The sequence below is a fragment of the Nansenia antarctica genome (genome assembly GCF_963989245.1).
Source record: "Nansenia antarctica genome assembly, chromosome: 1".
Classification (NCBI taxonomy): Eukaryota; Metazoa; Chordata; class Actinopteri; order Argentiniformes; family Microstomatidae; genus Nansenia; species Nansenia antarctica.
The window spans coordinates 104,322,181-104,345,973 of NC_137674.1; the positions used below are offsets into that span (position 1 = coordinate 104,322,181).

Below are 23,793 nucleotides of genomic sequence, written 5' to 3' on the forward strand. Positions count from 1 at the left end.
CTAAAAGTCGACTTCTTTTCCAGTAGGAAGAGACTGTTCCCCACTGGATTAGGCTAATTTCCAAATCCATCTTGTTCTACTGCTCCCAGTCTCCCGCTGCTCCCCCCCTCCCCCCTGTGTGTGTGTGTGTGTGTGTGTGTGTGTGTGTGTGTGTGTGTGTGTGTGTGTAGGGGGGGGAACTCTCCTTGTCAACAAGTATCGGCCTACAGCCAAGTTTAAGCAGTGGACCCCACCTTTTGATCCATAACGTTAGCTTCTGTGTTGGATGAAGAAGCGGACCACTCACTGTCACATTCAGGCAGAGACTAGTTTTCTTTATTTTAAACATAGGCGTGTGTGTGTGTGTGTGTGTGTGTGTGTGTGTGTGTGCACGTGTGCGCACTTTCATCATTGAGAAACTTCTGTCATGCCTGAAATAACAAGCCTGTAGTCTAAACAATTTCAAGTTAATGAACAGCTTATTGACCGGCATACATTCTCTGCATTCCCTGGATTGTTTTAAAAACGCGTCACATCAGGTGTTGGTTTGTGGCAACTGCTCCTGCTGTTGGACAGTGTAGGCTAAGTTTAGTGCTGTTTATCTTGTGTCTTGTCCTGACTGTCTGAGTCCATCATTTGCTTGTGTATGCTCAATGATTAATTCTTGTCTTCACAATTTTTTGCCACACACACACACCCACACCCACATGCACGCATGCGAGTGCACACATGGATCTCAGACACAGAATTTCACTTTCATGTGATTCCAGGAGCAGATGGAAGTCTGTATTTACATGTGTTTATGCGCGTGCGCCTGTGTGCGTTTGTGTGTGTGTGCGCCTGTCTGTGTTAGTGTGAGTCTCTGTGTGTGTACCTGTGTGTTAGCGTGAGTCTGTGTGTGTGTCTGTGTGTGTGTGTTAGCGTGAGTCTGTGTTAGTGTGAGTCTGTGTGTGTGTGTGTGTGTTAGCGCGAGTCTGTGTTACCGTGTGTGTGTGTTAGTGTGAGTCTGTGTGTGTGCCTGTGTGTGTGTGTTACCGTGAGTCTGTGTTACCGTGAGTCTGTGTTAGTGTGTGAGTCTGTGTTAGTGTGTGCCTGTGTGTGTTACTGTGAGTCTGTGTGTGTGTGTGTGTGTGTGTGAGTCTGTTAGTGTGAGTGTGTGTGTGTGTGAGTCTGTGTTAGTGCAAGTCTGTGTGTGTGCCTGTGTGTGTTAGTGTGACTCTGTGTGTGTGTGTGTGTGTGTGTGTTCCTGACTGCTGTGGGAGCCTCAGGATGACCCAGATGTTTTAGTTCTGATTCATCTCTAATCAGAACCTCTGGGATTAGCAGGGGCGGCTTGCTGGCGCTTTCAGAACAGCACAGAACTTTTCATCACTGCTCTCAGAGGGTACTGCCTTGTCCTCTGAAAAACACACAAACCTCACAGCCCACCCGACGAAACAGACTCTGGAACACCGTCAGCGTCTACACCCTAGAACATCTTATAGGATTAGCCCCAGGCTATCACGGCGGAGACTTAAAACATCAGGGGAAATTCTGATTGTCAGTCGGTCTGTACCCAGTAATGAGTCGTCGTCAATTCCTCCTGTTTCTGACTGTGAAAAGGAATATTGTTTATTTGACGGGTTGCAGTTGCACAGACATTTGTAAGGCTTCAGGTGGGTCACTGACTGCGCCTTTATCAAATGACCGAATCTAATTTTTGCTTTCTCTTTTTTTCGTTTTACAGGTGGACTATTTGAAACCAAACTTGAGCTGAGATCACCGGCTTAGGACATTGGTCGCCTTACTCGAACGTCTCTCTGAAGGAGGTAAAAACAAGAGTGAAAGAGTCATACTGTCCGACAGGTCTTTGATTAAGTTTTTAGTCAGTATGGTTTGAAATTTCGGTTGGCTTATAGAACCTTATAGGCCTACGTAATGTTCTGTCGCAATTTCTGTGTCTTCGGTTTTATTTCCACTTCATTTCGTATTGGCTACTACTGCGTCTCGACATTTGTGTCAAGTGGGAATTGTCGTTGGGATTTGCATTATTATGGTGGTTGTTATTATCCAGCATTGTTATGTAGGGTCTGACCTAGAGGTCAGTTACTCTCTTTAATGTATTTCAATGCTTTCCCTCACTGCCAAAGCTTGTAGTTGCGTGCATTTAGATGTGCATTCAGTTTGTACAGTGATTATAGCCTGAGCCTCCGATGTTGTTGGATTTGTGTCGACTTATTTCTACTGTTGTCATTTCACATCATTGCATATTGTTCTTATAGGAGTCATATGTATGTTCTAGGAGTTCACTGTGAGGATGTGGGTGTTCCAGGGGTTCAGTGTGGTGATGTGGGTGTTCTAGGGGTTCAGTGTGGTGATGTGGGTGTTCTAGGGGTTCAGTGTGGAGACGTGGGTGTTCTAGGGGTTCACTGTGGTGACGAGGGTGTTCTAGGGGTTCACTGTGGAGACGTGGGTGTTCTAGGGGTTCACTGTGGAGACGTGGGTGTTCTAGGGGTTCACTGTGGTGACGAGGGGGTTCTAGGGGTTCAGTGTGGAGACGTGGGTGTTCTAGGGGTTCACTGTGGTGACGAGGGTGTTCTAGGGGTTCACTGTGGTGACAAGGGGGTTCTAGGGGTTCAGTGTGGTGACGTGGGTGTGATGTGGGTGTTCTAGAGGTTCACTGTGATGATGTGGGTGTTCTAGGGGTTCAGTGTATTGACGTGGGTGTTTTAGGGGTTCACTGTTTACATTTTTACATTTTTGGCATTTAGCAGATGCCTTATTCCAAAGCGACTTACAATTAATACATTTGACTAAGCAAGTGAATCATCAATCCACCAGTCGTAGCAAGAAGGGTAATCTAGCTCAGGCCCGGAGCCATTGGCAGTCTCCATGATAGAAGGAACAAGAAGAAACAAAAAAAAATACAAAATACATTTTATTTAAAAAAAATTATAGACACTGGAGAAACACAGAGAAACAGTACAGCGGGGGGCAGTAGAAATCTTAGGGGACACAGTAAAGGGGAAAAGCGGGTGTCTCAGGAGATGCAGTGCTGGGGGTAGTAGATGTCTCAGGAGGTGACGTGGGTGTTCTGTGGGTTCACTGTGATTGTGTGGGTGTTCTGTGGGTAGCCCAGTTGACGTGTAGCCCAGTTGACGTATAGCCCAGTTGACGTGTAGCCCGGTTGACGTGTAGCCCAGCAGTCTCTCTTCCTCAGCAGTCTAGTATCGCAGCTGGAATCTCCCCAGTTATTACTGACCTCATTGTCTGGACTGCAGGCAAACCACTGGACTGATCCCCTTTCCAACCGCCCGCCCGCCCACCCACCCAGACTACTAATGTTATGAGGATAGGATCGTTACGTTGTTATGAACACGCTGCTCAGATGGAGAGCATTAATAGTGAAATGGCCTTATTGTGCATTAATAGGCTTATGAATAAATGGTTATAGGCTAGGCTATAGTAACCTATTTATAAATGTGACCGATTGTAGGCCTATGTTTTCACAGAAACCCCAAGTAGAACATGGAGTGATTTAATAGGCAGCACTGCAACACATGTTATTGTTTTTCACAATGTGGTAACCTTGCTAATGCTAGCTACTTCTGCTTAATAACATGGCAATTCATTGTTGCTGGATTGGAGGTAGTAATGTGTAGTGTATAGGGCCAGGTAACACATTTGAAAGATGTTATTGTTAAGATGTTAAGATGATAAGATAAGATAAGATGTTATTGTTATGGGACATAAAAATAGCTTTTATTTCAGAGCTCTGCAGCTGCTGTAGAAGTTAGCAATGTCTGGCAGTCTAAAAACAAAAACCCAAAAGCTTGTTTGAATAAAGTTCTTAATTCCAAAATGGAACATGCTTGCTTGTGATATCTGATTGGTGCTACGACCTGTCAGTATTTTAATTTTGAACATTAACAGCCCACCCACTTCCTACTGCACAATGGTCATTGAACAAGCCATGTTTCGAATTTCGGATTGAAGTATTGGTACTTGCTTATAGAGTACTGAAGTATTGGTTCTTGCCTATAGAGTACTGAAGTATTGGTAGCCTATAGAGTACTGAAGTATTGCTACTTGCCTATAGAGTACTAGCTGGTACTTGCCTATAAAGTACTGAAGTATTGGTACTTAAGTACTGAAGTGGTACTGATCCAGTGAACTACTGTGAAAGAGGTCTTGCACATTGCACACCTGTACAGTATCTTGAGGTCTACCGTTTGAGAAGTTGATGAGATTGTTGCCATGTGCTGTAGGTGTTAGTAAGTGTTTGTTGGCTGAGTCACACTCGTGTAAGATAGGCGCGGCAGTTGACTGAGGAATCGGAAATGTCCTTGTGTTGCCTCTGAGTTTAACCTCAGGCCCATAAAGTCTGCCTTTGGACTTACTGGGCGTGCCTAGAGCCAGATTGAAATACAATACACATAGCCATTGACTTCTGATCCTACTCACTGCTTGACAAACACTCCTAGATAACACACGTACAGTACAGGCCCGTGAGTAGAGATGTAGTGGAGTCGGAAACATTGTTAGGCACCTATTTTTTGGGTTGTAGCATTTACCCAACTTACCCATATTGTTCTACCGCTCCATCCTTGAAGAATAGAGGAAGGATTTGGACAAGTTAAGAATAAGACCATAAATGTATTCCCCAGTACAACTTAAAACGTTATGGACATGATACAGCAGACACAAGTGGTCACATGACCAACTAACACAAGTTACATTATGTTATACCTGACTCCAAAATATATTTGATGGTTAATAATGATTGATAATGACTTGCCCATCCCTGTGTGCCAAAAACTCGACAGTATTGGATCCTAGATTCCATTAAGAATATCCAAAATGCTATTATCATGCTTTCACGTTTCAATGAATTGAATGAGTTTACGTGTTGTGAATGTGAACATTAGAGATTAATGGGAACATTAGAGATTAATGGGAGACTCGTGCGACTTATCAAAATAAGCCTGGACTTTCCTTTAGTGACGTTGATGGAATATCCCCCTGGTCATGAATATATGATGTTGTATTAACCGAACATTTATCTAGCGCACAACATCACATTAATGCACATAGGAAGAATGAGAATAGAGTATCAACAAATAAAATAAACCAACTGTAGTAAACAAATGGAAGTTTAACCGTACGCTTAACGCCATGCGTGTCAACAACAACAACACAGTAGACTGGTGCGGAGAGGCGTAGCCCAAGAAACTCGAGGGGAAATCTAGCTGTTTCGTCCTTCAATACCATCCCAACAATAGAACATAGGTGTGAGAGCCAGACAGTGTATGTTTAGTATGTATGCATTACAATAGCAAAGGAATTGACAATAGGCAAGGCGGGATTTTCTTCAGGATGTCCACCAAGCAAGCTCATTAAATTGTACATATTCCGGGCTGAGAGTGGGGTGGGGGGGGGGGGGGGGGGGCATTGATCACCATTCATACTTGAAGATCAGACGATCACCTCGATGTCTCTGTCACATTTTAAATCTTTTCATTTAAATTATATAGCTGGAGCCAACAAATCCGTCAAATACAATGTTACCTATGAGGGCTGGCCTGGCCCCCAACTGACCCTACACTCACTCCCCCTCCCTTCTCACTCACTCTCACTCTCTCCCTATCTCACTCTTTCTCTCTCACTCTCTCCCCCTCTCTTCTCACTCACTCTGACTCTCTCCCCCTCCCTTCTCACTCACTCTCTCCCCCTTCCTTCTCACTCACTCTCACTCTCTCCCTATCTCACTCTGTCTCACTCCCTCTCACTCTCTCCCACTCCCTTCTCACTCACTCTCACTCTCACCCCCTCCCTTCTCACTCACTCTCTCCCCCTTCCTTCTCACTCACTCTGTCTCCCCCTCCCTTCTCACTCTCTCTCACTCTCTCCCCCTTCCTTCTCACTCACTCTCACTCTCTCCCTTTCTCACTCTTTCTCACTCCCTCTCTCTCGCTCCCTCCCCGTCTCACACACTCTCTCTCTCCCTCTCTCTTTCTTCTCTCCCAATCTCTCTCTCTCCCCCTCTCTCTCTTGCTCCCTCCCCCTCTTACACACCCTCTCTCTCTCCCCCCCCTCTGTTTGTTTCTGAACCCCACTGACCCAGTTGGCTGTGGCGTGGGGCCCTTGGCAGGGCTCCGGCTCCTCTCTGAGAGAGCAGTCAGCCAGTAGTGGTGGCAGGCAGGCAGGCAGGCAGGCAGCACGGTGAGGGGCCCCTGCTCTCTCTCTCTCTCTCCTCCTTCTGCCAGTGAAAACCTCTGCCTCTGCCTCTCCTCCCAGACATTCCTGTCTGTGGGCTGCGGCCACTCCAAACGCAAAAAAACAAAGACCCCTTTTGTGCTCCCAGGGGCTGCGGATGAGAGCGTGCGTGGGTGTAAAGAAACACAGCTGGCTGCCTACAGTAGAGTTGGGGTTCTGACTGTCGCTGCACAAGAAGCATGGAGGAGCAATAGCTGGCTATGTACAGTATAGAAACCCAGGCTCAGGCCAAATGGTCTATGAATGATTGAGCCTGTTATTGTAAGTCAGTTGGTGCCTCAGTCCTGATGACATAAAGCCAGCACTGTAATGCACCTCTACTTGGAAAATGTCAAGCCTTAATGGGAAGCCATTTATTTACCATAGTGAGTGGTCACACCCTCGATTATTTGTCTGAATGCCATTAAAAGGGAGGCGTGTGCGTGTGCCTGTCCGTGTGCGTGTGTTACCTACTGTAAGTGTCTCTCCCTGCCAGTGAATCTGTGTTGAGGGGCTTTCTGTGGATGGATTCTGCATGCTGCATTAGATTAATTAGATAGTGTCTGGCTCTCCACCTCCATAGTTAATTGGCCGTAGGTTTGAAACAGCAACTAAGGGAGCAGTCCATGGACCACTTTCTATGGTAATAGTGGTGGTGGACTGGACTCGTTCCCTACCCCCCCCCCCCCCCCCCCCCCCCTCCCTCCTTTACTCCCCAACACCTCCTTAACCAACGCAGTGCTACTGCTAACCGCTGCTGTTGCTTCTTCTCAGCAGTGTGTGAGAATGATCTCATGATCTCATGATCTCATGATCTCCTCTCCTCAGATAACAGATGCTAACAGATGCTAACAGATGCTAACAGATGCTAACAGATGCTAACAGATGCTAACAGATGCTTCACAAATCCCCCCTGGTCCCAGGTGTCTGAATTGGGACATAAAGGGGACACTTGGCTTAGGCTAAGCCTTGGACTCAGAGGACCTGACTAGCCTGTACGTTGCCAGGAGGAGTCCATTTGGTGTTTTTGTTCTTTTTTAGCATTAGGCCTACATGGTTTTCATTCTTTTTGTTCTCTTCTGGTCTGTGGTCTTTTGTGTCCCCTGTTTGTCGTTAACCTTTTATATTCTATTATGACGTCTATCATATCCTATTATATTTTTCCTTCTCGGGTTTTCCTTCTTTGTTCTCTCTCTTTGCCCTGCTTTGTTTATTCGCAGGGAACCCTGTCCTCGACTGGAATGGGGGGGGGGGGGGAACACTTTTAAACGATGGACGGAATCTATGATGTATAATGGCAGCCTTCTTCCTCTTTCTCTCTCCTTCCTCTCCCCCCCCCCCCCCCCCCTCCTACACTTGCACTCTCTCTCTATTTGCCTCCTTGTATGTAATATGTACTTTCATGTACCTACTTCTGCAAATCTTCTAATAAAGTTTTCAATCAATCAATCAATCCTCTCTCTCCCTCTCTCTTTTTCTCGCTTTATCTCTGTAGTGAACAGGGGCTAGCACAATGTTTGGGGAGTCTTTGCTGTATTGGCAGGAAGAACACTTAAGGATGGATGATACAGATCTATCGATGTGTCTATAGATGATAGTCCAGTATGGAAGACTCCATCAGTTATATAGATCTACTGTTTCTGGTAGAGCACATAAGTGGAGGCTCTATAAGTGATGTTGAAGGGTTGAGTCTGCTCTATATTAGTAGGGTGGTTGTGGTGGGGGGGTGGGGGTTCAGGGATGCACACTCAGTGATGGAGGGAGTCTCAGCTGTGGAAGAATTCAGCGGGGCTATTTTTAACCCTGGTGGCGAGGACGGTTGCTATGGTGTTGCCCGTGGGCACCGTCGCTATGCCGGTGTCTCAGTGCATGCAATCGGCGCAAAGGATCCACTTTAGCGTGAGTCATATCCTCAGAGCTCCGCTGACCTACATCTGAGCTCCAGGCGCTCACGCTCACGCAGACACACACACACACACACACACACACACACACGGCGCATCAGCATATTGTATGTGCGTTTGTGTGTCTTTGTGTCTGTGTGTGTTTGCATGAGAAGCTCGGTAACCGAGGCTGATAAACAGGCTAATGTTATGGCTTCTGTGTGGAGGTGTTCGTGCTTTTCTGTGGGCGGTGTATGAATATGAATGAATACATCTGTTACTGTGTATGTGAGGGAGAAAGAGGAAATGTGTGGCTTGAGTGATTGGTGAAGCTGTGTCGTCCCCCCCCCCCCCCGCCCCCCCTCAACCCCTAAGTTTCTCTCTTCCCCTATTTTTCCACATGCCTCCCTTTTCTTCTCGCTTCCTCTTTTCTTTGTCTCATTCTCTGGCTCCAGGGACCACCAGGATGCATTCGCTCACTGTGTTGTTGATTGGCTGGCCGGGAGGGGGGGGGGAAAGAGAAAGAATGTTGTGATACGCGAGGAGAGGGGCTCGATTGGCTCACGGTGACTTATTCAGCTATCTTTATTGGCTGTCGAGGGGTTTCGCATTTCGCCAGGAGTTGTGCGCTGGCCAGAGTGTTTCTGGCCAGAGCAGATGCACAGGGGAAGTTAGAATGGAAGGAGGAGGGAAAGTAGGTCATTGGGTCAGCAGGTCAGTGAAGCGCTGAGTGACATCACAGTTACACAAGCACTGATTCCTAGTGCGGCTAGAGGCTAGCGCCGCTGCTCTTTGTTGTAGGCTATAGGAAACGTGAATGGTGCTAACGCTAAGTAACCCTCACCTTTCTTCCTAGAACTCCTTTTGCCCCTCACCCCTCGATTCCTAGAATTCCTCAACCCCTCCCCTCTTCCTAGAATTCCTCAACCCCCCCCCCCCCCTCTCTTCCTAGAATACCTCGCAGCCCCTCATTTCCTAGAATTCCATTCTCTGGACTTTCTCCTTTGTTGTCACCCGATCGTTTTGAAGTTCAGCACTACTTAAGTAGGCTTCTTGGGATAGTATTCAGGGAACAAGGCTCTGTGTCCTTCTGCGTTGTGTTGGTCTGTGGTTTGACGCCAAGCATGAGCTGAGAGTAGGAAGGGAATGATGCAAATATCCTGACTGGCTGGCTCAATGACTCGCTCACGCTCGCGTGACCTATATTGGCATAAGGTGCTGGCGTCAGTGACATAGATGGTTATAAAAGCCTGTATTGCAGGTTGGGGGACAGAGGGCTTCATTCTCGGTGCGTGTGCGTCATAGTTGCATTATTATATGTGTGTGTGTGTGTGTGCGTGTGGTGTGCGTGTGGTGTGCATGCACGTTCTAATGGATCACGTGCAGAGTAGGGAGAGTAGGAAAATAGGCTAGGCATAGCTGGAAGTCAGTTGGCCGTGACACATCACCACCCCCCTCCCCCCTCTCTCTCTTTCACCTATTGTAGGCATTTTAGACACACCTATGTTTCCGTTTGTCTGTTTCTCCATGGAGTGACTTTATTTGAATTTATAGTGTTCATAACACACTGCACAGGTAATACACAAGTACAAGTAGACAAATACAACATACAATACAACATAAAAATAGGCTAATCAAATCTAGGGATATACCGTTTTTAAAAAAGTGATATAGTACATTACAGATACAAAACCTAATTAAAAAACGTAAGCCTTTTAAAAAAAATAAAAATAAAATGAATTGTACACTTTTTGAATGTATTTGAACACTTTTCGAAATTCTTTTAGAATAATGAATATTTACAAAGACATTCACTTGACTTTGGTGTTTTGTGCAATTAAATGTATTTGTATTGCACTTTTTACACAGACAAATGTTGCAATACTAAATATTATACAATACAAACAATATGAACACTGAACCATAGACCCCCAAAAAGCAAAACAAGCTAAAAACTCCCCAGAGAAAAACATAGGGCACAGTGGCACAGGAAAAACTCCCAGGGAGGAAGAAACCTTAAGAGGAACCAGACTCCAAGGGGGACCCATCCTCCTTTGGCTGATCAGATACGGAATAATAAACAGTAAAATATACATTAATAATGAATAATTAAATAATAATTTGTTTGTTTAATTCGTTTTTTTACCCTGTGGTTCCTTACTTGTGGTATTGAGTGAGTTTTCTTGAGAGTTCTTGTGCCAGCGCGTTCAAATACAGCGACATGCAAGGATGTTGGTTTGGAAAAAACGACAACAGGCATCTCTGGCCAATCCTGAGTCCTGGAGGCGTGCTGGTTGTGATTCCCTGGTTGTTTCAGTCACTCCTACTTCTCTAAATCCACTCCATAAGGTATTGGAATGTCTCTCTATAGGGGTTTTGTGGTGACTCATCCAGGTTTTCCTACTAGGGATTTCCTAGGAGGCTTCTGGTGAGCTGGTGAGCTGGAAATAAAATGTAACCCCAAGTAATATGAGAATGTATTTATCATATCAGTTTTTTTTATTATTTTTGTTTTTACTTCTTTGAAGATGTAATTTGTAGCTACTTTGTAAATGAGCAGAGCTGTGACTGGAAAAAAAAGAAGCCCAATCAGAAACTCATTGCTGGTTTAGAGCAAAAAAGGTCTGTCTTTGTGCCTAAAACCATGGTTTTGTTCATGTAATGTATTGTTAATGTTATAATTTGTGTCTGTCAGCCTGTCACGATGGCGGCCATTTTGGTTAGAACCCGTGATTGACCTGTGACTGCTGCTGTGACCTTTTCTGCTTGAATCTGCACAGCTGTGCTGTCATCATCATCATCATGTGTCGTCTCTAAGACTAGAAGGTCATGTGTGTTGTTCAAGTTTAGAAGGTCTTATGAGTGTGTGTGTGTGTGTGTGCGTGTGTGTGCGCACGTGTGTGTGTTCTTTTTTAGATCTAAGCAAAAAAGAAAATCCCTCCTCTCTTCCATTCATGTGCCATAGCGGCTTCCTTCCCACGGACCATGTGATCGGTAAGTCGGGTACGTACCTCGCGCCTCCGCTCCGTACCATCAATTCTGTGTCCCGTTTCTCCACCATTCTCCTAAAGTACACACTCGGAGGGAAGTGTACAAGTGTATACTTTGGAGAAGGGTGGAGAAACGAGATGCAGCACCAGCGTGATGGAGGTCAGGTTCACTCAACGTGTTTTTGTTTTCTTTCTCTTACAGGACGTTAAATGTGGCGGTCATGTGGTACGTCCACACTCGAACCAGACGGAAAACACAACTTAGCGACGACCCTTTGACCTTAGCCTTGAACCTTTGACCCAGGATCCTCTCTGTGATTAAGCGACGACCTCTACCGACCCCACCCCCCCCACCCCCCTCCCCTCACCAGAGTGTCTCCTGTCTTCACTCTCCCACACGCAGACCGGGGCCTTCCACAACAGAATCCTCATCCTCACTCCTCACCAGCTGTACAGGAGGTAAGCCTGACCAGGCCATGTCGACTGTGAGTTACGGTGCCTTCACGCGCTCCTCAGAAACTGACCTATTGGCTAATTCTGAGATAGCTCCTAGTGGAAAAAGTCAGAGGTTTACAAGAGTTGCACAATGTGACATTTTCGCACCTCTCCTGTTTCCAAGAAATGCTCGTCTCCTATTTCCGAGGAACACTACTGAATGCGGTATTAACCTGTTTGGTCGGTAAATGTGCCGTTCTGAAACGAGCTCTAGGGTATATTTCACTGTTTGTTCTTCTGTTTCTCACAGGTTCTTTCACAAATGTCTACCTCACGATTAAAAGGCCCCTCTCCACCACTGCGACCCTGAACAGGCTACAAAATGACCTCTAGCATAGACCGGTGAGTCAAACCAACATCCGACTTTAACGCTAGAAACAAACGTCGCTAAATTTGGCTATTTATTTTTTGCTCCTATTCTTCTCTCACTACCGTGTCCTTCTCTTTTGACGTCATCACCGTTTACCGGTTAAATGAACCAAAACATGTCAACCGTCATCCTTAGCCTCATACCCTGCTGACGATACGTTGCCATGGGGATGATGAGCAACCTTGTGGTGATGTGTAAACACGGTGTGTGTTTGTGTGTGTCTGTGTGAGTGAGTGTGTGCGTGTGACTGAGTCGGCGGTCGCGGGAGAGTCTTCGGTTTCCCACCACAGTGGAATCTCCCGCCATAATCCCGGGATTAGCGTGCGGCTCAGACTCCGCTCCATTTTGAGTGTGGTGGGAGTTGTTTCTCTTCACTCTGTTATGTGTGTGTGCGCCTCCTCACGTGAGAGGGGGGCCCAGGGGGGGCCGGGAGCTGGGGGCCGGACCTGGGGGCCCGGGGCAGGCCCCTCTCTGTCAGCACCCTCTCTGTCATTAGAGCAGCACTAAAGAGGGGGGGGGGGGGCAGCAGCACAGAAAGGAACATGACCTCACCATGCATGCAGAGGGAATTGACTTGAAGTCAAAGAGAAGTTGTTGATCGTACAAGTCTATAGGCTAGTTTTTGTTTACCAAGGAGGCTACTTCCTGTACATCCATTCAATATGATTATCTTTGACTTCACATATGACTAAAAGTGATTGATTCTAAAGCAACAAAATGTCACACTTTGTCAAAGGTACGGTATGTTCCTAGTCATGTGTGTGCGTGTACGTGCGTGTGTGTGCGTGCGTTCATGTGCGTGCGCGTGCGTTCATGTGCATAGCTTCTACTCTTTGTCCCGTGGGTCTCAGAGAGAATAGTGTTTGGCTGCCACAGCCACTCCCATGGAGCCCTGGGACCCTCTCTGACTCCACCCCGAGTAAGGCAGAGGTGAGAGCTGTCAGCGCTCTCATCAGTGCCAACTTAGCGACACAAAGCTCAGGTTTTACACAGCGTTGCATCCCGTCACATGTTGGTGGCCTGCACGTTGTTGGGGGTACTCTGAAGCCTCCAACAGGAGGAACGGGGGGAAAAAAACAACGATCTTTCTTTCGTTCCCACGTGTCAGTTCATGTTCTCCCATTCATGCTCATGTATGAGTGCAAACACCATTAGCGTTAAAGATTAGCCAGCACTTGTCTGTTCACTTCCCCGTCTGTGGATGGCTGTATGGGGAGCTGTTTCCCTATATGCTCTGATACCGTATTTGTAGTTTGATACTGAACAGTGTTTCCACATGGTTGTCGTTTATTGTTTACAGAATGAGATGCCCCCCCCAAAAATAGCATTAGTGACGATGCATTCTAGTGATACTCGGAATTTCATAAATGTGAGTGTCCCACTCGGAAATAAACACTGGAACGAAAAACAAGGGAAACTCGGTAAAAGGATGATACCAGGGTATATGAGCTGTAACGTTTTCTGTAATCTGTCACCTTCTCTGTGGATAAATCGCTGCCAGAACCCAGATTCTGGCAGTAGATGGTAGCCTAAATAAGGAACCGTTTTCATAATTTCCGTACAGTTTTAACCTGGTTTAGAAAGAAATTCCACAAATGTCTCTCGAATGCAATAGGAAGCACCGAAAGTAGAAGCTTTTCTCATGATGTCCATGTTGTGAACATTAGGAAACTGACGTTAGCTAGCTAGCTAGCTGCAATCATATTGGTTGAACAGTTTTTTTCCGACATCAGAAGAACACGCCCTCTTGTTGTGTTGACTGCTTAACCAATGTTACCAACTGGGAAGCTCTGAGTTTCCAAAGGAACGCACTGCGAGCCAAATTGTTGATGATCTGCTCAAAGTATCCCTGAGGCTTGAGAGTGCATGGGTGCGAGCCCATACACGTGTGCGCGCACACACACACACACACACTCACACACTCACACACTCACACACACACACACACACACACACACACACACACACACACACACACACACACACACTCACACACTCACACACTCACACACTCACACACACACACACACACACACACACACCTTCCCCCTGGGTCGTCAGTTGTAGTCGAGGATGTCGTCAATCAGGCTTTGTGTGTACGCCGGCGACTGAGGAACACACGCTCACACCCACGGAATGGAACTGAATGAGACAGGATGACAGATGCATGCAATTCTACAACGTATAGAAAAGCATGCAAGCATACGACAAGGCTCATAATGGAACAGATAGGCCCACGTTGATGTCTTCCTCCTCCGAGGAGCCTGGCTGTGTGACTCAGTAATGAGTATTGAATGAAGGGGGATGTGAGGATAGTAACTCTACCTTCGCTTTGACCCAGTTTGGCACAGAAACTTCCTCTGGCTGGAGGGACCGATTACAGTAGCACCTCGCTGCAGTCATGGTTACAGGAGAAATGCAATGATAATGTCACGACTGACTCCCTCCAGGAAAGCGCACACACACACACACACACACACACACACACACACATACACACTTGTTTCAGCCTGTCCAATTCAGGCTCTCTCACACCTATTGAGTTTTCTTGAATGCAGGGATAACATTAGTATTGTTGCTACTCAACCTTTTCATAATAGTGACCGTTTCACGTTCATGTTTTCTTGACCTCAGTCTGGGTCGTCTGACTAAGCGACGGTTCTTCTCCCTCCCCGAGAAGAACGAACCGTCTTCCCCGTTCTGCCTCGATACCCGCTGAGTCACTGGGCATTGGACTCGGATCTAAATATAGACTGGGCACTGACAGCACCCCCTACTGCCTGGGTTGTGCTATGAGGTCAACACAGTCTGCAGCGCTTTATTTATTTGCCGTGAATAAATATAATTATTAGAGATGGATGTGTTCTACCGTGCAGTTGAATATGCTTTACATTCCAGCCCCTTGTCGTCAATTTAAGTGTAACTTTCCACCACAGCATTGATATGAATGCGGTGTGTGTTGTGTTTGAAAGTCACGCAAGGACATTAGCGGTTGCTTATTAAATCGAGGTTTAGGATTGGAGGATCTGGTTTGACTGGTCGGGGGGGTTGGTTGTTTGTTCTGCAGGGATGATGGCAGTATCTTTGATGGGTTACTGGAAGAAGATGAGAAGGACAAAGCAAAACGGTGAGATTTTACGAGCGTGTCTTGTCAGTTGAATACGGGTACGTTATCACACTACTCCGTAGGACAGTCTTACTACTGGCTTTGTTGTGTAAACAGAGGAACGGCATTGACTGATGGGTTGAATTTAAAGGTGCTATCCTTTTTTAATGTTCTGTATAATTTGATAATCACAGGCCTATTATACTATGTCCCCTCAGCAGTTGCGGAAAAATCATTAATCTGTCACTTCCCTGTGCACTTCCTCAAACTCTCAACATATGACTTCTAAAGTGATTCGATTGGCTTAGAGAGCACATCACTCTAACAAAACAAGACCAGTTCCACAGTATTTTCTCAAAGATACTAAATAATGAAGTCACTAACAAAAGAAAGTTCACTCTTTTGGTTTCTGTTTACATACACATTTTCCAGATCGCTACATTGTAAAGAGAAGTTTTGTCTCAACTGGATTTGAGATCAGATGAGATGACACTTTATTGTCTGCTTGCACTGAAATGTGCTATTGCATGTTTCAACACTGTAAGAAAGTACCTACATTGAGCAAAGTACAGTTCAGACTCAGTTCACGTTCTTATTTGATATGTCTCGTGTCCAAAACCCCACAGAGTGTCCCGTAACAAGTCTGAGAAGAAACGCCGAGACCAGTTCAATGTCCTCATCAAGGAGCTGGGTACCATGTTGCCGGGCAACACCCGGAAGATGGACAAGTCCACCATCTTGCAGAATAGCATTGACTACCTGCGCAAGCATAAAGGTAAGAATGTCACATTGTCCATTAGTCTGTCTGTGTAGATCAGCGTGTGAAGGACATTTCTTATGTGTCAATGTGTTTTCCCCCCCACCTCGTGTCTCCATCAGAAATCGCTGCGCAGTCGGAGTCCAGTGAGATCCGACAAGACTGGAAACCGACTTTTCTTAGTAATGAAGAGTTCACACAGCTGATGCTGGAGGTGAGAGAGTGGCACTTTACATGGTCACGAGGGAAGTAGTTTATGCGTCGTTGGCATTCCGTTCGCCACAGCAGGCTAGAGTGTTAGCATAGCTTTGACTAGCAGTTCACGGCATTGTCTGCATTACGAGCCGAAATCTAATCGTGTTGTCGTAAAATACCAAATTGCAGCGATGTTATCCATTCTGAAGCCGTGTATTCCTTTCCAGTTAGGTATACACCTAGAGTTGTCAGTAAATCGCTTCATGCAAGTCGGTGTGGAGCCTAAATTGTTTGGGAGACAAGTCAGAGTCAAGTCTTTCATTGCAAGTCTTTTTAAAGGTTATTTTTTGGAGTGGGGTAGACTCTTGTGTCTTTTTTCAGTATTCTACTGGACAGAAACAGTAGAGAAAAAACAGGAAGTAAGGAGGATAGGATATGTCAGTAGAGCATGGGCCGGATTCAAACCCATGCCAACATGGGAACATGTGCGCACTGTAGCCTGTGATGCTAGACCACTGGACCCCCCCAGGTCACATTACAAGGGCATTTTTATGAGACTTAAGTGCGACTCCAGTCCAGGTCTCCAAGTCGAGCTGCCAACTCTGCTGTCTTATATTCTACTGTATATTGCGAGTAAATGGGTTGCTTTAATAACTCATATCTATATTCTTTATCTGCTAGGCATTAGACGGCTTCTTTCTAGCAATTATGACGGATGGGAATATCATCTATGTGTCTGAGAGTGTGACTTCCTTATTGGAGCATCTACCTGTGAGTATGGTCACCATGCATATTTTTAAAGTATGTAACATTGAATTTGATGTTCTGTCACAATGGCTACATAATGTTGTCATATACAAGACTGGAGATTTCAACAGTGTACTAACCTACCAAGGATACACAAAAGTGGTTAAAATGTCGAAATCTTTAAAAATGTGGACATTTTAACCACTTTTGTGTATCCTTGGTAGGTTGGTACACTGTTGAAATCTCCAGTCTTGTATATGTGTGTGTTTCTTGAAAATGTTTTATTTTATTTTAATGTTGGTCTATTTCAGTCTGATCTAGTGGATCAGAACCTGTTGAACTTTCTGCCGGTGGGGGAACACTCAGACGTGTACAAAGCCCTCTCCTCTCACATCCTGGAGGGAGAGACTCTAACGCCGGAGTATCTGAAGAGTGAGTAGCTTCTCTCTCTGGCTGTGGCTGCTTTGATTACACCATTTCCTGAGTCTAGTTTTTCAATTCCTTGTGTCTAAACGGTCCATGAAATCATGTTTCAAATCAAACCAGGTTTATTTTACCCCGCGATGTCACAATACACTTTATAAAATATTAAATTACACGCAGAAAAAAAGACAAGAGTGCAGAGTGAAAAGCAAGCCTAGATAAAACCTAAAAAAAGAGACAACAAGAATAAAGCAACAAACAACAAATGACAGCAACAACATAGTACAACACAGCAGTAGGGGTGTAACGGATCACCTAACTCACGGATCGGATCGTGTCACGGTTTTTGAGTCACGGATCGGATCATTTTTCGGATCAACACAAAACATTTTTGTTTTGATAAAAACTGCTTTTTCCTTGAATTCTGTAAAAACACTACTTTTACTATGTGACAAAAACCAACAACATTCAAGATGTCAAAACTGGTAATATATATATATACATACATATATATAATATATATAACATATTCTACACTCAAACATTACATAATTATACTGAAATACACTCAATTTAAATGATAGGAGAGAGGGAGGAGGCGCCTGGTTGCAGCAGTGAATCACTGGGCTCTTTAAAGCAGATGAATAAACATGTTTTATGCCACTTTTAACTAAATAATAAAGTGAACCCTTATTTTGAACATGGTATGAAAAAAATGCCTACATTATCAGAAGTTGTCGAGCTACCTTTTTCGTGCCTCCCGTCATAGTTGACAGAGAAGCCAAAGTGCTCCAGTACATGGGATTTAAATGACGAGGGAGGCATTTTGAGTTCTTCTCCGCCGAACAACGTAACATGATAAACTTGGGCCGCGTTCGTAAATTCGCTTTGAGAGCGCCGGAGCGCACACTGGGTCCGACGTCATAAAGGGACCAAGTAATTTGATTGGACAAGAGGCGTTCCTTGAACGCTGATCAGATTCCAGAGCGGATTTACGAACGCAGCCTTGTTGTTGTGGATTCCCAGCTTCACGTGTACTGAGCAAACAGTACGGATTCCGTGATCCGTTACACCCCTACACAGCAGTACATGAAAGGTAGTTTTTTTTTTTGCGGCCCTTGTCTGGTTTAACAAGATAACTGGCCAAGTAGCATGAGCTGATCATTGTCTCACCTCTCCCCTGAGTGTTTCTTTAATTCTGTCTGCCAATCTCCCATGAAGGCTTTCTTTTCTGAGTGGGGCAGTCCCATTCATATTTTTCATTTTTATTGACCGTTACAGTGAAGATTTAGACAGGAAGGATGGGTGAGAGAGAGAGGAGGGATGACATGCAGGATATGTCCGCGGCCGGAATCGAACCGGGGACCCTGCGGTTACATGGTCAGCGCTTAACCCGCTACGCCACCTAAGCGGCCCGCGTGAAGGCTTTCTAAAGATGATTCATTTGTTTTTTCAGCGAAAAACCAGTTAGAATTCTGTTGCCACATACTGCGAGGGACCATCGACCCCAAAGAGTCGCCGGTGTACGAGCACGTCAAGTTCATCGGAAATTTCAGGTCCCTGAATAATGGTGAGTTTTCTTCTATACATTGGAACCCTCAATACATTGAGAAGCTAGTATAGATCGTTTGTCGAAAATCTTTGTGACCATAAATGCAGTCATTGTTGCCCCTACTGGTTTCTGGTTGGTCAAAGTTTCTCTCGCTCTCTCTCTTTCTCCCCCCAAAGTGCCTAACTCGACTCGAAACGGTTTCGAAGGGGTGATCCAGCGGTCACTCCGACCCGCTTTCGAGGACAGAGTCTGTTTCATAGCAACTGTGAAATTAGCCAAACCACAGTTTATCAAGGTGGGTTGGAAGTGGGTCGGAAGCACAGATTGCAGTTATACAGTACACAGAATCTATAGACATGTTTTGTTCACCAGGCGACATATGATGGAAGTGCAAAGTAGAAGACTGTATATGTTTTTTTTCCTCTTTGATGATAAGTCTCTTGTTCGTCCCTCCCTCCCATAGGAGATGTGCACTGTGGAAGAACCCAATGAAGAATTCACCTCCAGACACAGCTTAGAATGGAAGTTCCTCTTCTTGGACCACAGGTAGCGTGCGCATGCCTGCGTTCGTCTCTTAACTGTGTCACAGCAGTCGGAACACACTCCCTGTGAGAGTGTTTTGCGTTCAGTTTCCGCTGGCTGTCGGATTCTATCTCGGGGGCCGGCGTTCCGCCTGTTCCCTTGAGGAGGCGGTAATCAACCCAATGGGGGGTTGATTACTCTCTGACAATGTTTGCCTTTCTACGTGACAGCATTTAGAATAGACACATACAGAGCGTAATGGGATGAGTGGGATTTTGTTTGTGTGTTTGTGACGTCATAAGGCTGTTTTTACAGGGTGAGGAGCTGTGTTGTGTTTCAGTGATAAGTGCCATACCGTTGGTCGGTGATCAGTGTTTGTTTACCTCTCCAGGGCTCCGCCCATAATAGGTTACCTGCCCTTTGAAGTTCTGGGCACATCTGGGTACGACTACTACCATGTGGACGACCTGGAGACCCTGGCCAAATGCCATGAACACTGTGAGTGTGTGTGTGTGTGTGTGTGTGTGTGTGTGTGTGTGTGTGTGTGTGTGTGTGTGTGTGTTATTTGACGTGAGTTTGTACCCATAGCTGTGTATGTCGTATGACAGGTGTGTGTTTGTGTCCATATGTGTGTGTTGTGTTCTTTGTCCCTATGTGCACATCTATGACATCACTCACTCGTCCTCCCTCTCTCTGTGTCTTGCAGTAATGCAGTACGGGAAGGGAAAATCCTGCTACTATCGCTTTCTCACCAAAGGGCAGCAGTGGATCTGGCTCCAAACTCACTACTATATCACCTACCACCAGTGGAACTCCAGGCCCGAGTTCATTGTCTGCACACACACTGTGGTCAGGTAAAGGACAACAATATTCATAACTCAATTCATATTCAAATGCCACAAAACAGATAACCATGTCATTCATGTACATGATTTCATATTATGTGTGCTTCGTTTTTAAACGGTCAACTAAACTAAACTACCGTTCAAGTAGCTCTATACTCCAAAAGTTTATGGATTTTAAATCAAACAATTCATATGAGGTTGAAGTATAGATGATCAGATTTGATTTCACCATTTAGAAATTACAATCATTTCTATACATAGTCCCAGTTATTGCATGCAAAGGATTGTCAGACAAATACAAAATATGAGTGCTTTATTTGGATGTATGATTTTGTCTATTACTGTTGGAACACTGAAAGAGGGGGGGAGTATGTTGTGTTTTCTAAATGGTGAAACCAAATCCAACCTGTAAGCCAATACTTATGGAGGGCACTGTACATACACTGACATTTGATTCCCTCATCTTTCTTTCACTCTACATCATCACCCTCTCTCTCTCTCTCTCTCTCTCTCTCTTTCTATTCCTGTCACTGTCGTGCAGCTACGCTGAGGTGAGGGCTGAACAACGCAGAGAGCTTGGGATCGAGGAGTCTCCTCCCAAGATCACTGTAGATAAGGTGGGACACTTTTTTGTCACATGCTTTTGTTACGACCTGGCTCAGTCTGGGCCATAACAAAAAGGGAGATACACACCATATAAACGATATATAATTAAGAATTTAATAAAGATAACTGAGGCAAAACAATACAATAATCCGATGGGGTATGGTACTCAGTATGTCAGTAGTGTAAGTGAGTGGATGCAGTGAAAAGTATGGTGTGAAGGGTGTTGGATGGCCTTGTGGCACTACTATCATTGCTAAGGCCTTGCTAGTCCCTTGTTGCAGTTATCAACTGTTTCAAGGAACTAACCCTAACCCTAAGAACTTTAACTTTCATTACGTGGTTCGTTACAACTCTGCTAACTGAAGGAGTACTCCGAGGTGTCCGTTGTGATGATGTCTCAAAATGTGTCGTGCAATAGGCAACTTGTATATGACGGTATTAATTGCCACAATGTGATGATGAAATACTTGTTGACAAATTGACATAGGATTGGGCTCAATTCCATTTCAATTTCAATAAGCTGGAATTCCAATAAAAAAACCCTCCTCATTGAAAAGCATAATGGAAATGTGGAATTCTTGGAATTTCCTGAATTTACTAAATTGAAATGAAGTTAACTCCAACTTTGGACAGTGGTCATGGTGAGACTATCACTGGTGCTGACTGGTGTGTTCTCTGTTCTCATCCTTCCAGCAGTCTCAGGACTCTGAAGACGAGGATCAGCTCAACACCTCCAGCCTGAAGGAGGCGCTGGAGCGCTTCGACCGCAGCCCCACGCCCTCCGTCTCCTCCCGCAGCTCCCACAAGTCCGCCCACACAGCCGTGTCCGACCCCGCCTGTAAGCACAGTACCGTATACTTCCCTCCGTCCATCCATCCATCCATTAATCAATCCTACTGCCATGTCTTTACCCTTTCCATGACCAACTAACAGTTACTTTTGTAACATGGTTTAATTCATTCCTCAAACGTCTTTTTTTTAACATTCAGAGTGACATCATATTTGTGTTTTCCTCCTCAGCGCCAAAGCTGCAGACAGACAGGGGTACGCCGGCACGCCCTGTCTCCGCCATCGAGATGACATCACGGAGGTCATCCATCAGCAGTCAGGTCAGTTGTGTGTGTGTGTGTGTGTGTGTGTGTGTGGGGGGGGGGGGTGGTTTAGTGAAAACGCCAGATATGGGCTTGAACCACCACAATCAAGGTGCTTTAGATGTAAACAGAGCTGAGATGTAAACAGAGCTGACTGGTAGCATAAAGTCAGCTCTCTCCATATTTTATTGTGTTATATCTCATTATCAGCACTCGATGAGCTCTCAGAACACAGCCCCATCCATGGTTTCGCAGCAGCAGCAACAACAGCAGCAGCAGCAGCAGCAGCAACAACAACAGCAACAGCAGCAACAACAACAACAACAGCAACTGCAACAACAACAACAACAACAGCAGCAGCAACAACAGCAGCAGCAACAGATCCAGCCCAGCGTCCAGGTGAGAACTTCTCCACATTCACTCCCTCATCTCTGGCCCTTGCAGTACAGCACCGAACCTTTGTCACATCAGTACTAGAGCCTGACTGATACTGGATTTTTGGATCTGATGCTGATTTCTGGGGGGTGAAATTCACAGATAACCGAGATGTATATATATATATAATATATATATAATGTTTTTACAGAATTCCCTTTAATCACAGTTTTCAAGAAAACAGAATGTTCACTAGGCAAACATTTATATATCAATTACAACCTGAAATTATCCTCTACTTAAAGATAGAGGAATATGTATTTATTTTATGTGCAGTTACTTGTACTATGCCAAATGAGAATCTCACATCTTGCAGTGTACTGCATATTGACATCAGTGATTTTTGTTGTTCAATCTAGCTTGTTGTGACACTGTTTGATCATCCACTGTTTACTGTATATCCACTGTTTTGTTATACGGTAGTCAGCTACAGTATATTTCGTTTACAAAAACCTAAAACAATGCAGTGAAAAATGCATTCTTAAATCATCCTGTTAAATATACTGCATTTGCTGGTAACCAACCACTGTTATTTCCAGTAATGGTTTATTCCAGCCCTCCCCCTCCTCAAGACAAACTTTGTCAAAGTGGTAAATTCTGCTCTGTTCATGAGAGTAAACAAACCTGTGTTGTGCAGTCCATGCTGATACCGTTAATTGTAACTACAAACCAATCTGCCTGTGACAAAAGTTAGCTCGAACGCCTCATGACTCTTAACTACTTCATAGTTACAAGCTAGCCATGTTAACTGGTGAATTCAATTATTGGTAAATAATATCTTACTGTGTCATTCCTTATGCTGAATAACTCTTGTTCAGTCAACATCATTTAAGCCAACCACTGTGGTAATCGACTGCATTCCAAAGAGCTAACAATACGTTGCTAAATTCAGCCACTTTAGTTGGCACTCCAGCAACAGCAAACACCAATAAAAAGTTTATTCAGTCATTAAAATCCATACATGGATATATTTAGCTTCGGGAAAAACCCAGTTCCACTTAATTGCCTCCAAAAAATGCCCCTTGCTGTTTCCCAATATCGTGTCCTTCTTGCTGGTGACCATGTGTGTGATCATTAACCCGCTGTTAGCCCGTGGTGCAGTTCTCGGCCCAGCTGGACGCCATGCAGCACCTGAAGGACCAGCTCGAGCAGCGGACCAGGATGATCGAGGCCAACATCCAGAGGCAGCAAGAGGAGCTGAGGCAGATCCAGGACGAGCTGAACAAGGTGCAGGGCCACGGCATCCAGATGTTCCTGCAGCCGGGAGCCGGAGGAGGCCTGAGTCTCGGCCCGGTGCAGCTGGCCCAGGGGACCGCCGTGCAGCAAGGGGGCGCTCTCACCATGCAGGGCCAGGTGGTGTCGGCCGCGGCGCTGCAGAGCAACACACAGCAGCAACAGCAACAACAGCAGCACACAGTAGTCCAACAGCAGCAGCCACAACAGCCCCAGACCCAACCACAACAACAACAACAACAACAACAACAACAACAACAACAACAACAGCAGAACATTCTACGAGAACAGAGCACTACCCTCTCACAACAGGTCAGACGCACCTCATTT

The 23,793-nt window shown here is 45.3% G+C and overlaps 1 protein-coding gene across 1 annotated transcript in view; it reads left to right on the forward strand.

The window, feature by feature from the left end:
• Positions 1 to 11,903: 11,903 nt before the first annotated feature.
• The window catches only part of clocka (clock circadian regulator a), a gene marked incomplete at its 5' end in the record, with an annotated part of 14,874 nt that continues 2,984 nt past the window's right edge, over positions 11,904 to 23,793 (forward strand). Inside the window, 16 exons of the mRNA XM_080528911.1 lie at positions 11,904 to 11,923; positions 15,019 to 15,078; positions 15,684 to 15,832; positions 15,937 to 16,028; positions 16,691 to 16,780; positions 17,068 to 17,188; positions 18,636 to 18,749; positions 18,908 to 19,026; positions 19,195 to 19,277; positions 19,645 to 19,751; positions 19,960 to 20,107; positions 20,640 to 20,715; positions 21,398 to 21,542; positions 21,725 to 21,813; positions 22,006 to 22,194; positions 23,320 to 23,775. Of these exons, the coding sequence (XP_080385037.1) occupies positions 11,904 to 11,923; positions 15,019 to 15,078; positions 15,684 to 15,832; positions 15,937 to 16,028; positions 16,691 to 16,780; positions 17,068 to 17,188; positions 18,636 to 18,749; positions 18,908 to 19,026; positions 19,195 to 19,277; positions 19,645 to 19,751; positions 19,960 to 20,107; positions 20,640 to 20,715; positions 21,398 to 21,542; positions 21,725 to 21,813; positions 22,006 to 22,194; positions 23,320 to 23,775 (2,058 nt within the window). The remainder of the gene's footprint in view (positions 11,924 to 15,018; positions 15,079 to 15,683; positions 15,833 to 15,936; positions 16,029 to 16,690; positions 16,781 to 17,067; positions 17,189 to 18,635; positions 18,750 to 18,907; positions 19,027 to 19,194; positions 19,278 to 19,644; positions 19,752 to 19,959; positions 20,108 to 20,639; positions 20,716 to 21,397; positions 21,543 to 21,724; positions 21,814 to 22,005; positions 22,195 to 23,319; positions 23,776 to 23,793) is intronic.